The sequence below is a fragment of the Ammospiza caudacuta genome, chromosome 19, assembly GCF_027887145.1.
Source record: "Ammospiza caudacuta isolate bAmmCau1 chromosome 19, bAmmCau1.pri, whole genome shotgun sequence".
Classification (NCBI taxonomy): Eukaryota; Metazoa; Chordata; class Aves; order Passeriformes; family Passerellidae; genus Ammospiza; species Ammospiza caudacuta.
In genome coordinates this window covers 1,817,549-1,831,320 of record NC_080611.1, presented here as the reverse complement: position 1 = coordinate 1,831,320, position 13,772 = coordinate 1,817,549, and the positions used below count along the sequence as shown (strand labels likewise).

Here is a 13,772-nt window from a genome sequence, read left to right as displayed (position 1 = left end):
CTGTGAGCATTCGGTGGTTTTGCAGAGGCTTGTGAAAAGTAAATGCTACAGAGGATATTAAATGTTATTCAAATGTTTTAAAGGCGACGCTGCTCTTGCTCTTTGATTTGAGCTAAACTATCATGCAGCTGAATATTAAATTTTGCTTACTCAGCTCACACTAGAGAAATGTTGCGGCGTTAAAACCTGCTTTGCCTAAAATCCGGAGGGAAAGGGAATTTTCAAGAGGCTTACACCGGAGATCTTCTAATCCTTGCAATCAAACGAGCGCCTGTATCAACCTCTCTGTGTCCACCCTGTGATCCCTAATCCCGAATTCACGTCGGGATCCATCCCACGGGATCAGCCCTGGGCAGGCTCTGAGCTCTGCAGGGATCCATCCCCGGCACGGCGGGAATGAGGGATGGGATGGGATGGGATGGGACGGGACGGGATGGGATGGGATGGGATGGGATGGGATGGGATGGGATGGGATGGGATGGGATGGGACGGGATGGGATGGGATGGGACGGGATGGGATGGGATGGGACGGGATGCGATGGAGAGGGCTAACACATCAGCGCTGGTAACCACCGTTTGCTGGGGTGTCCCCACCGTTTGCTGGGGTGTCCCCACCGTTTGCTGGGGTGTCCCCACTTTTGGACAAATCCCGGCAGATTTGCTGCCTGCTCCGTGAAAGGTCACCAGGACATGCCCCGCTCAGCTGAGGAATGAACTGAGAGCAGAGCTCTGCTGGTGCACAGACCCCCCTGGCAGAGTTCTGTTCCTGTCGCGCTCGTCCCGCCCCTGTCCGTGCATCCCGTCCCTGTCCCGTTGGTCCCATCCCTGTCCCGTTGGTCCCGTCCCTGTCCCTCTGGTCCCTCCTGCTGGTCCCGTTCCTGTCCCGCTGGTCCCGTCCCTGTCCCGCTGGTCCCGTCCCTGTCCCGCTGGTCCCATCCCTGTCCCGCTGGTCCCGTCCCTGTCCCGTTGGTCACATCCCTGTCCCGCTGATCCCATCCCTGTCCCGCTGGTCCCGTCCCTGTCCCGCTGGTCCCGTTTCTGTCCCGCTGGTCCCGTCCCTGTCCCGCTGGTCCCGTCCCTGTCCCGCTGGTCCCGTTTCTGTCCCGCTGGTCACATCCCTGTCCCGCTGGTCCCGTCCCTGTCCCGCTGGTCCCCTCCCGCACCGCCCGCTGCCTGTGCCGCCTGCCCAGCCCCGATTTACGAGCAGCGTGTGAAGGACAGACACTGGGCCGCTGGGCTGAACAATGCGGGAATATTAGCCGAGTTACAAAAACAAACAAACCAAACCCTGCCGGGAGCCCGTTTCATTTATCTTCCTTTGTCCCGTTTTGCTTCAGCGTGAAAGTCGCCCTTTCAAGCGCAGCGGTTGCGTTCCAGCCCCGGCGGGCAGCTGATCCAAGGCGCTGCACCGCGAGCTTCCCAAAGGCTCTTTGCACACTTCAATTCATCCCTGAATATTCAGCCGCCCCTCCAACCCTCCAACCCTCCCGGGATTTTCTGCCCGAAAGCCGAGGGTGCAGAGCCCGGGCCGGGGATGGCGGGGCACGGAGCCTTTGTGTGCAAAGACAAGCTGCTGTTTGTATGTGCCGTGCCTCTGTCAGAGCCCGATCGTGGCCACCGGGCTGCTCTCAATATCCGCCCGGCCACCGCCGCTGCCGGAGGGACGCTCCCCTCCCTCCCCCCCTCCCTGCCCGGCCGCTTTGAAGAGAAGGGATTTAATTTCATGAGGCTCTCGGTAATCACGTTCCGATCTCCAACATTAACCAGAACAGACTCCCTCTCGCACAGGGGGGAGGATAAGCCCGTGAACAGCCACGGCTCGGGACGGGCCGCGCTGATGGAGGAAGGCAGAACGCGGGGCTGATTCTGTGCTGCTTGTCAGATGGGACGGGAAACAACAGGCAGCGCCAGGAGGGAGCGGCTTTACCCACCCCGAGGACGCTTTTCGGGGCTCTCGTGCACCACAAACTCAGATTTTCACACCCAGACGTCTTCCTCCTGTCCGTGGCCTTTCCCGTCCTTTACCTTCCCTCTCCCCGCTCCATTTCCAGTGTCCTGGTGCCTCTGCCGCGCTCCCCGGGCTCGCTTCTGCTGGAACTGCTCCTGCTCGGGCGTCGCTCCCTGCTGGGGCAGCCAGCGGGCAGGAAGAGCAGGGCCAGCCCTCCGGGGAAAGTTTTCGTGAAGAGGAGGCTGCGGACAGGGGGATTTAGGTCTCACCTGCCTGCACTGCCCCTCCCTCCCTCTGCTCCCCTCCCTGCACGCAGGGCTCAGCTCTCCCCAGAGCATCTCCTGACCAGGCAGGAATTACACTCTAGACCCTGAAGGAGGTCTAGAAGTCCTTTAGGGCTGTGAGAGCAAAGCCAGTGCTGGGACAGTCCCCCGTGAGTGTTAAACTCCGTTTTCCTATCAGACGTGCTGTCCATTCTCTCCTCACCAACTGCGCTCTGGCTGCCTGAGCCTGCACCCTAAATCCCCACAGAGCTGCCATTAAGGGGCGTTAATTGTTCCCGTAGGATAATTAATGGTAATTCCAATGAAGATTGCTGCCTCGGTCAAAGCTAAGCACGGATCGCAGTGGCCCACCCCGCGCAGCCTGGCAGGGATCGGGGTGATGGATGGCCCCCAAATACCGCAGGGAGAGTGATGTGGACACCTCATCCGTCTTTCCGTGCCGGGCCCGAGCTCGGAGCGCAGCGACTGAGAGGATGGGCTCGGCTCGGGGGGAGCAGCTGGGCTGGGAGCGCACGGACCCCGCACGGACCCGCACGGACCCCACACGGACCCGCACGGACCCCCACGGACCCGCACGGACCCCACACGGACCCGCACGGACCCCCACGGACCCGCACGAACCCGCACGGACCCCACACGGACCCGCACGGACCCGCACGGACCCCACACGGACCCGCACGGACCCGCACGGACCCGCACGGACCCCACACGGACCCGCACGAACCCGCACGGACCCCACACGGACCCGCACGGACCCGCACGGACCCCACACGGACCCGCACGGACCCCCACGGACCCGCACGGACCCCACACGGACCCGCACGAACCCGCACGGACCCCACACGGACCCGCACGGACCCGCACGGACCCCACACGGACCCGCACGGACCCCCACGGACCCCCACGGACCCCCAAGGACCCCCACGGACCCCACACGGACCCACACGGACGTGGCAGCGAGCCCGGAGCGGGCCCGGCAGAGCCAGCAGCGTTCCTGCCGTGCTCCGCCTCCAATTCCCACCTGGGACACGGGGAGGACCCTCTCTTCCCTCCTTCCCCCGTGCCACGACAACCTGGGAGCGCTGGCCCCTCTCCATGAGGTGCAATCAACAAATCCGGGCCTATTTCTCGCTGGCTCAGAGAGTTTCCCACCCCAACACGTCAAAAAGGACAAATCTGCTGTGAAACAGTCCCACAGAGCCGGGCTGCTCCCAGCCTGTGTCATGCACAGCCTGCTCCTGCCCCTCGTGGCATTTTTGCCCTTTCCCAGGGGAAATTTGGGGTACTGGGTCTAGGTCTGGGCTCTCCATCCTCTCCCCAAACGGGAGATGCAGCAGCTTTGATCCTCAAGCAGAGGTTCCCAAGGCTGCTCCCCCCTGCCTGAGCTGGAATTTCCACTCACCTGCCCACACAATCCTTTTTGCTGGTTATTTTTGGCAGAAGAGGCCAAGGGCTGCTGGGCTCATCCATTAGCAGCCCCTCCGTCCCCAGGGGAGCAGGACTCGGCCTGGGGGCTGGGATTGCCAGTGCAGCCCCCCCAAAGTCCTGTCTCAGCCTGAGGGGACCCTTCTCCACCAGCAACCACAGCCTGAGCGACAACAGGGTTGGACAAAGCCAGAGGCCCCTTCCAGCCCTTCTGTGGAACACTTCAGAAAACCCCTGTACTTCCAGGAGAGAGTGAAATCAAGGTTTGCTCCTTCCCTGCTCTCCAACCCTGTGTCCAGGTGAGGGATGCAGACACGATTTTCAGCCCTCCCGTCACTCACGAGACGCTTTGAAAGGAAAATTTCTGCCTGTGGAAATTTCTGCCCAGGAAGGTTTCTTCCACAGTCTCAGAGCTGTGTGTGGGACATGAACACAGGCTCTTCCCTTGCCTGTTCCTTCCTCTGCCCTCTGCCATCCCAGCGGTGCAGGAGATGCCAGTTGTGGGCAGCAGTTCCGTGCCCGTTGTGGGCAGCAGCTCTGTGCCCGTTGTGGGCAGCAGTTCTGTGCCCTTTGTGGGCAGCAGTTCTGTGTCAGTTGTGGGCAGCAGTTCCGTGCCCGTTGTGGGCAGCAGTTCTGTGCCAGTTGTGGGCAGCAGCTCTGTGCCCTTTGTGGGCAGCAGTTCTGTGCTCGTTGTGGGCAGCAGTTCCGTGCCCAGTTTGTGCTGTCAGTGCCCCCTGTGCCAGCTGAGCCCCAGAACAAAACAATCTCGGTGCCCACATTCCTTAATCACTTTTTAAACTCCAGTCTGCACTGAAACCAGAGGTGCTCAAAACACTCCCTTAAACTCATCTCCCAGCAGAGCTGTGTCTCCTCCACTCCCGCGCTCTCCCGGGTCAGAATGTTTATTTGGTACCTCCCAAAAGAGTACAGGATTTTCCCGTCCCCACCATTGATTCCCTGGTTTCTGCTGAGCCCAAATCAAACTCTCACCCTGTGGGGTTGAGCCCCTCCGTGCCACCGGTCCCTCTGCTGCTGCCTGCGGTGGATCGGGAGCGGAGTCCCCGTTCCGTTCCCTCCCAGAGCTCCGCGCTGCCCTGGCTGAGAGCAGGAAAAGCCTCCCCGTCTCCTTATCAGTCCCCAGGGCATCCTAATCCCCTCATAAACGCAATCCATTACACTGATATCTTTTTAAAATCCCGCCTGTCACTCCAGCCAGCCCCGTCCCGGCTCTCCGAGCTCTTTGGAGCGCGGTCAGCGGGGATGAGTCTGCGCGGGCAGAACCGGGATTGCCCCGGCTGTGGGTCCGGCCTGTCCCTGTCCGTGTTCCCGTCTGTGTCCGTGTTTCTGTCCCTGTCCCCGTTCCTGTGCCCTCCCTGTCCCATCCCTGTCCCTGTCCCCTGCCGTGTCCGTGTCCCCTGTCCTGTCCCTGTCCCTGATCCCTGCTCAGACATGGCCCCTGTCCCCGTCTCCCCGTCCCGCCGGGCAGCAGAGCCAGCCCGAACCGTGCCACCCCAAGCCGTGCCAGCCCGAGCCGAGCCAGCCCGAGTCGTGCCCGCTCCGTGCCAGCCCGAGCCGTGCCCGCTCCGTGCCAGCCCGAGCCGTGCCCGCTCTGTGCCAGCCCGGGCCGTGCCCGCTCCGTGCAGAGCAGCGGGGATCTGGCAGGGACGCTGGGCACGGGAGCTCGGCCCATGCCAAGCAAACGTTCCCTGTTGCTCGCAGCGGCAGAGGCCAAGCGGCAGCCGCGGCTCCCGAGGCGCCCTGGGGACGGAGCAGATGTGGCCGTGCCACCGCCCAGCCCCGGCCCTGAGCCCTCTGCACCGGCTGATCCTGCAGCGAATCCTCTCCCTGCTCTCCTCAAAAACGGGGGGATCTGTTCGGTGCCACCACGAACGTGCTGCAGATAAAGCATCCTGTGAACCCCCCTGTGCTGGGGATGCAGCCCTGCCTGGGCTCCTGCGCCACAGCTCTCCAGGAAAAGGAGGATGTTGGATTAGATGGGTTCTGGGGCTGTTTTGGGGTTTTTTTGCTGTTTGACAGCAACAAGTGGCCCAATGCCCCACAGCCCCTGCGATGCCAGGCAGGCACCCAGGCTGCTCCAGCCATCCTCACCCACGATCTCCTCTGCCCTGGATAAAACGATGGGGAAAAACTCAACACAGAGCCCTGAAATCCTCCAGGAATTCCTCAATAAAACTCTGCTTGCACAGCCCTACCGCAGAAGGGTCACAAACAGGATGGGAGCTGTGAAGGCGCTTGGGGTGGGTAATCAATCAGGGTAGAGAAATGGAATCACTTAAATTTAATAAGAGACACCAGGAACTCCCTGGAATGAAATCCTGCAGTCCCATAAAAAGCACAAGAGACTCCAAAACCACTGCCAAAAAGCTGGGTGTCACAAAAGGGAGGCAGGAGAGACCAAGGGCCAAAAAGGCATCACCCCTCCGTGGCCACAAAAATCCATCTCTCATCCCTGAGCGTGAAGGGGAGATAAATTAAGAATATAGAGACAAATTCGTGTTCCCACCTGCTCCCAGACAGAAATCCCAGAATCCTGGGGGTGCTTTTACAGGCAGGGGGGATTCCAGAGCCCTCGGGTGCTTTTTGCTCCATCCCTGGAGAGCAGCACATCCCCCCGGGCAGGCACAGGGGGTTTGCGAGGCGAGGACAGCGGAGGCTGAATAAGGATGACAAGATTTGGCCCAGAAAGAGGAGGGCAGAGATTAGCCGTGGACAAGCTCAAGGGAAGGCAACTGTCCAACCCAGAGTGCCAAGCCTGGTTTTGTTTTAGCCTTAACTGCGCTTTTTTGTTTGTTTGTTTGTTGGTGTAAAAACCTTTCTGTTGGAAATCAGTTTAACTTTAAGCTTCCTGAGAATAAAAGCCTGTGAGAAAGCTCTGCCCATGCGAGGCTCCCTTGGGAGGCTACAATGGGAGCCTCAGCAGCTCCTGGGCCCGAATTTCTATGGCTACAGCACCCATCTGCTCAGCAACACAGCCAGCCCTGCTCTGTGCTTCCCCATGCAGCACAGTCCCTGGGAGCTGCACCACGAGGGGCTGCAAAGGGCCTGGGGCTCCTTGGATGGAGTGCAGCCCCCACAGGGTCTGCTCCAGCTGCTGGTGGAGCTGCCCCAGCTGCAGTTTCCTGAGTAAAAGGGTGCTGCAGTAATGCTTCGTGTCCTTCTGAACCCAGACCCAAAGGGTTTTACAGAGCCTCCCTTTGCTCCCTAGACGTGGGGAAATTGAGGCCCAAGGCAAACCTGACATCAGACATGATGGGCATTGCTGTTATCATCAACAGGTAATGGGCAGCATCAGCACAGAGCAACTCCAAAACGCACCTGAGAACCAGCTGAGAACCCAGGCTTGACCCAGCCACAGGCAGAGCTGAGTTTGCTGCCAGATCCAGGCACCAGAATCTGCCTCGGGTGGACAAAGGAGGTTACACTGTGGGGGAACCTCTGTGGGACCCTGGGGATCCTCTGGGGGACCCTGGGGACCCTGCAGGAGCAGCCTGGGGTCTTGCCCAGAGCCTCTCTGCCCAGGCTGGGAGTGTGGCTGTCTCCAAGCACGAAGGGATGGATGTTTGCAACCTTCCCCATCCCTCTGGAGCAGCTGTGGCATGAGCAGGGTGGGCATGGGGACACCCAGACTCCTTTTCTCCTCACAGAAGGATTGCAAAGCCACGTTGTTCCTCTGCCTGACTCCCATCCCACCAGGGAACTGAGGGATCAGTGGATGTGCCCCTGTGTCACCAGGTCCCTGCCAGCCCTGCCAGCCCCACCCACACTCCCCTTCCCAGTGCTGCAGCCAGTCTCTGTCCGTCTGTCCCTCTGTCCCTCTGTGCCCCTCAGGATAAACCATTGGCAAAGCCCTGAACCACCGGGGAGAGGAGCAGGCAGAAAGGACATCTCCCACCAGCCCAGCCCTTCCTGGCCTCTGGGAGCCCCTGGGAGCCCCTGGTGGCCCAGGCCTGGCCCTGGTTCCCTGCTCTGCCCACTCGGGGACGCCTGGACCCTGCAGACAGGCACTGGCTCACAAGTGATTCCTGCAGGGACAGAGACAAAGCCACCACCAGCTTGACTCCTTCTTCCACTTGGAGGCCAAGGAGAATGGGAAGGAATCCTCTCATGAGGCTCCCCAGTACCCCACTGTGCCAGCCTGGGGAAAATGGTCACAGACAGGATAGGAACCGAGAGAGCTTTGGAGATGGAGGTGATTAACGCACGGTAAAGGAAAGGGATAATCTGAATTTAAAAAGGGACACCAGGAACTCCCTGCATGAAACCCCTCCCTTCCCTCTGAGGGAGCAGGGCTGTGTGGGAGGATCTGATTTCCTGGCTGTGGTGAGGGTGGAGGGGCCCGTTTGCTATTTCAGCAAGCACTGCCCTGCAAATGCCTCCCTGGAGCAGCACGGAGCTGCCAAGGGCCCAGGTTTGGCCGAAGGAAGTTTTGCACTGGGAGCGTTTGGTGGGCGCTCCCGTCAGAGCTCCTGGTCAGCTCCTTGTCGGAGGTGAAGTTTCCTTTCCGCTGAACAAGAACTCGCTGGGAAATCGCTGTGACACGGGACACATCCCAGCCTGGGAACCCTCGGGCAGCGCGGCAGAGCCTGCCCAGCGCCAGGCTCCGGCGCTGCCCGTGCCAAATCCCCTATCAGGGAGCACAATGCCTTTCCTTTCTCCCCCTGCGCTCGCTCCCGGCTTTGTTAAACGCTCTCGAGGGCCAAAGCCGAGCGGGGCCCGGCACCTGCGGCCAGGCTGACGTCAGGAACACCTGCAGGCGCCGGGAGCATCCCTGGCTCCGGGGGGAACGGCGCTGGGGCTGCAGAGCCTGCCCTGGAATGGAGCCTGGAGCTCCCCAAGCGCCTGTCAGCGGGATGCAGCCCGGGCTGGGCCAGCAGGGCCTCATCCAGGCAGAGGCAAAGGTGCAAAGCACAGGGAGGGTGCTGGTCCCGCTCATTCCCAGCACTCTGACCCACACCGGGGTTCTGGAGGAATTGTGCACGTTGTGTTCTAGTGGTGTTTATTTCTGGAATGGTGCGCGTTGTGTTTTAGTGATGTTAAATCTGATCAAAGACCCTGCCTGCGTCTTCCTGCATCCACACGAGCTCACCAGCAGCTGAGCTCTGACAGCGTTTCACTTCAGACCTTTCCCAGCTGCAATTCCTCTCCTGGGGAAGCTGGAAGCTGCATCAGGACGGGCTGGGCTGGAGAAGGGGGCTTGGGCTGGACCAGCGCTGAGCAAAGAGGCAGCCCAGCGGCGCTGGGGAGAGGCAGGATGGAGAACAGACCTCCGAGCTCTTCTCCAAGCCGAGCCCTCCCTGGAGCCCTCGCAGGCGCCCGGCCAGAGCCGGACTGCAAGGCCAAGCTCTACGTGGAGCAGTAACTTGCCAGGTAAAGCTGATGGGAACCTGAGGCTGCGAAAGCTCTGCAGGAGCAGATCCCTGGAGAACATCCCCTTGGGACAACCTTGTCCTCTCCACGTGCAGTGCTGGGGTCTCGCAAGGAGCTCTAAGGAAAAATTCGATCTGGCTGGCAAAAAGTGTTCCCATAGGAAATTTTGACTTTCTGTCAGAAACTCCAGAGCGTTTCTTTCTCAGCCCCAAATAAGAATGAATAGGAACAAAGATTCCGTTTTGGCAGGGGGAACCGGCTTACTAAAGAAAACTCCCAAATTTTTAAGCAAAGCGGACACATTCTATCATTTTTCTCTTTGGACTAAAAGAAAAACTCCCAACGATTTTCCAGAAAGGAAAAAAGCAAATTCAGTGAAAAAAAAAAAAAAAAACAAAAAAACCAAAACAAAACAAAAAACGCAACCAGTTCTCCCAGCGCTCCTCGATGCAAACTCAGCTGATTTGGCTGATGCCCCTTTCGCTCTGGTGCCCGGAGCAGCCTGGAAGGAGCCTCAGCGAGCGGCTCCGGCTGCAGCTCCCGCTCGTTCCCGGCCCTGCCCCGCAGGCGGCTCCTGACCCGGGCCCTGACTTTCTCTCGGGATTTGGGACAGAAACCAGGGTGGGCCGACGGTCATGAGCGAGTGGGTGGGAGTTGAATGGGGTTATTGTGATCTTTATCTGGGGGGATTATTCCAGGCGGTGTGGGCTTGGCAGGGCAGCGCGGGGTTTTGGCCGTGCCTGGTTTTACAGACTGATAGGTGCGGCCCCAGGGAAGGAGCGGCGGGACCGGGCTGCGGAAAATTGTTTTACGGTAGCTTCGTCCTTGCAAAACATTCACTTCCCAGCAAAGCCGATGGAAAAGGAAAAAACAGAGCGATTTTCGTTTGCAGAAGTCTGACGCGGCCAGGAGCGCACATGGTCTGAAATGCAAAGCCTGGCATAAAAGTGACACATTTTACTGGAAACTGGGAACTCGCTTCCCTTTTATTGGAAATACATTGGAAGGGAGAAGGATGGTAGGAGCACGGCGCCAGCACAATTACTGAACAGAAGCGTTTTCAGGAGAGTTTGGGAATCCTGCAGAGGAGACCGGGGGTCCGATAGCACCTCGAGACCGCACTGAAATGTACGGCATCGCTGATAGCGGTGACTCTGCGGGGAGGGAGCGGGGCTGAGGCTGGGAGAGCCGGACCCCTCCTGCCCCCGGCCTCGCTGCTGGGCAGGACACAGCGCTGGGATGGGAGCGAGACGCGGAGCTCTGACCCCGAGCGCTGCCGGGCAGCGGGACCCGCGGGACGGCGGAAAAGCGAACCCGGAGCTGACCTCGGCAGCCTCGGGCATCGGGACGCGGCATCTCCCGGCCGCTTCCCCCGTCCCGAGGGGATCCGAGCATCGCCCCGAGGCTGCCGGGACCCCGGAGCCGCCACCGCGTGTGCCCGGTGCCACCGGGCCCCTCTCCCTGCCAAATAACCCGGCTTGGCCGTGCCTTCCTGCTGAAGACGCCGGGGAAGAAATTGCGCTCTCTGTAAGGCATACATCTGATTGTGATTTGGGGGAAAAAAAATAAAAAATGAAAAGAAGGGAAAGAAAACAAAATAAGAAGAAAAAAAATAAAAAAGAAAAAAAGGCGGCCAACCCCGGCCGCTCGGCGAGGGATTTTTCCTATATTCGAAGCTGCAAATATTTTGGAAGCCGGGGCCGTGTTTTCCGTGTAAACAAGGCGGCGGCGGCGGCGGGGCCGGGGCTGCGCTCCGCGGGGCCGGGGAGTCCCGGTGCGGGCAGCGGAGCCCAGTCCGGCCATCCCAACCCGGGGCCGGGTCCCCACGGGCACACGGCTGAGCACCGGCCCCGAAACCGCGAGGAGAGGAGCGGCAGAGCGCTGGGATCCCGCCGGGAAGCGGCGGCGGAAGATCGGAGGGAACGTTCGGCGGGATGTGCGGGACTCACGGCGGAGAACTGCCCAAGCCCTTAACCCTTGTGCACCTCGGCAGAGGAGAAGGACACTCCGTTCCGCCCGGGACAGCCAGCACGGCGCGCGTTTCTCGTTCCAGATGGAACGAACCGGCTGCTGCCCGCCTCTCATTTGGCCCCGGGGCTCCTTCAAGTCCCCGCCGCGGCCTCCCAGGGCCGCCTTCGCTCCCGAGGATGCCGGGACCGGAGCTGCGGGCTTTGCACGGCTTCCCTGCCCTGCTCCCGGCCGCCTTCGCTCTCCGGAAGGGGCCAGCGCCCGTCCCGGTGCCGGTGCCGGTCCCGCCCGGGCGCGGAGCCTCTCGGGCTTGGGGCGGCTCCGAGCCCTGTCCCGGGGAGGAGAGCGGGGCTGCTGCGAGCCCCGGGATCCCCGGACCGGAGCCGAGCCGTGCTCTGCGGGACCCCGGCCGGGACCTGTGCGGGACGGAAGCCCCTGCCCGGCCAGCCAGGGCCCCTTCCCGCTCCTGCGGACACGAACGGCGTTTTCCCGGAATCCTGAACGCTCCTTATCCCCTCTCCTGAGCTCCTTGCTTTTTCCTGCCTCGCGTTTCCGAGCTTCCCCTTGCTCTGCTCATCGGAGTCCCCCGCTAACCCCGTCCTGCGCCGCCGGCTGCCTCCGGTGTCCCCGTCCCACGGCCCCGCGGCTCTCGGTATCCCCTGCCCCAAACTGCTGTGCCCTGCCCGGTGGTCCCAGGCTCCCCGTGCCCGCCATTTCGCACCTGGAGGTCCCTCGCTGTTGTCACCAGCGGGCTCCCGAGTACCTCAGTGTCCCCTGCCTTGAGCTGCCGGGCGCCTCAGTGCCCCATCCCCTGCGCTCCCGAATGCCTTCACATCCCCGCTCCGCGCTCCGAGGTCCCTCGGTGTCTCGTCCTCACCCCTACGCCCTCCGGTACCTCAGCGTCCTCCTCCTTTCCGTTCTCAGTGTCCCTGCTTGTCCCCGCGCTGCTCGGCGCGTCCCTGGATGTCCCCGTGCCTTTCTCTGCCGCCCCTCGCGGCTCCTTCGCTCTGCCCTCCCTCCGCCTCCCCTCCGGGGACCTCCGCGCCCCGGCCCCGTCCTCCTCCCGCCGTGTCCGCGCCCGCGGCCGGGACTCACCCACGCACTCGTTGGCTTCCCGGGCCGTCGCTCGCTGCCAGGGCCGGTCGTAGTGGAAGGGCTTGCAGCGGTCGCACTCGGGGCCGGCCGTGTTGTGCTTGCAGTCGCACACCAAGCTGTCGTCGCGGTCTCGGACGCAGCGCGACGCGTGCCCGTTGCACTTGCAGCGCCCGCCGACCTGCAGGTCGGACACGGCGTAGAAGTAGGAGTCGCGGGCCAGCTCGGAGTCGTCCTCGCTCTCGTCGCCGAAGGTGTGCAGGCGGCTGAAGGTCACCCTGATGTCGGTGGCCGTCACCCAGTCCTGCAGCACGGGCGAGTTGTCGAAGTCGTGGGCGGTGGGGCGGCCGTCCAGGGTGCTGAAGGCGATGAGGCCGCCGGAGAGGGGCCGCACGTCGGTGTGCGAGTCGGTGCACACCGCCTCCTGCTCGTTCTGCTTCGTGATGGCGGCGCGGCTCGGCTTGTTGTACATCTTGCGGCACTGCGTGGAGTAGAACTGGAAAGGCACCCAGGTCTTGCCGTAGTCCATGGACTTGTGGATGGCCATGGACTCGGGGCGCGGCGAGCAGAACTGCAGGCTGACGTAGGTCACCTCGAATTTCTTGCCGAGGGACAGGGTGAGGGTGACGTTGTGGGGATACTGGACGTAGCTGTCGGACTGCCAGCAGGTCAGGTTGTGCGGGTTGTTGAGGTCGGTGAGGAAGGAGGGCGGGTGGGCGCGCTTGGGGTCGGAGGCGTTGCAGAGGTGGCAGGTGCGGACCTGCTCCTCGCCCTTCTCCGTCACCACGCAGTACCGCGACGGCGGCTTCCCGCAGGTGCTGGACACCTTCACCTCCTTGCCGAAGGCCGAGTTGACGAAGTCGGGGATGCAGCGGCGGGGCAGCCCGTGCTCGTCGTAGCAGGGGTCGGGCTGGGCGCTCTGCACGGCGAACATGCTCACGCCGTGGTAGCCGCCGCGCAGGGGCTGCGCCAGCCACGCCGCCGCCAGCAACAGGGCCAGCGGCGCCTCCGCTCCCCTCCGCGGCATCCTGCGCGACCTCCGCGCGGCGCGGGGACGGCGGGGCCGGGGGACACGGGGCGCGCCGGGAGCCGCCGCCTGACCGCGCCGCTCCGCGGGGCACCTCGGCCGGGGACGCGGTGCGGCGGCTCAGGGAGCCCGGAGCATCGCCCGCCCCGCGGCCAGCCCCGCGGAGAAAGGGGAGACCGCGACGGCGGCGGCACCACAAAAGTGGGGCTGGCGGCGGGGCTGGGTCCCGCCTGCCTCCCGCCCCGGCCCTCGCACGGAGAATGACTGGCGGTCCCAGCCCCCGCCGCGTTTGAGGTCATGCTAAAGGAGTGACATCGCGCTCAACGAACAGAACAACGACATCCACTGGCGGCTCAGCCAGAGACGCGCACAGGCCTCGGGGAGGGCGGGGGGGATGGGAGTGGGACGGAGCCCGCCTCGACACCGCGGCGATGGGCGCGGGGCTCCCGAGCCGCCCCGAAGAGCCGGGCGAGGGTCCCCGCGCTGCCCCCGCCCCGCTGTGCCCCCGACGGGGCTGGGGGAGCCGGGGCCGCCCGCGCCCTGCAGCTGGGGATGCTCCGGAGGCGTGGAGCGGGAAGGGGGGAAGCGGCCCGGAGGAGCCCCACGCCCACCTGTGGGGACGCCGGGGGGATCGGGACGG

General features: G+C 62.6%; 1 protein-coding gene across 1 annotated transcript in view; it reads right to left on the bottom strand.

Annotated features, from left to right (window-relative positions):
• Nucleotides 1-13,132, bottom strand: part of NTN1 (netrin 1) — a 78,332-nt gene extending 65,200 nt beyond the window's left edge. The window contains exon 1 of the mRNA XM_058817441.1: nt 12,109-13,132. Coding sequence (XP_058673424.1) covers nt 12,109-13,132 — 1,024 coding nt within the window. The remainder of the gene's footprint in view (nt 1-12,108) is intronic.
• Nucleotides 13,133-13,772: the final 640 nt, after the last annotated feature.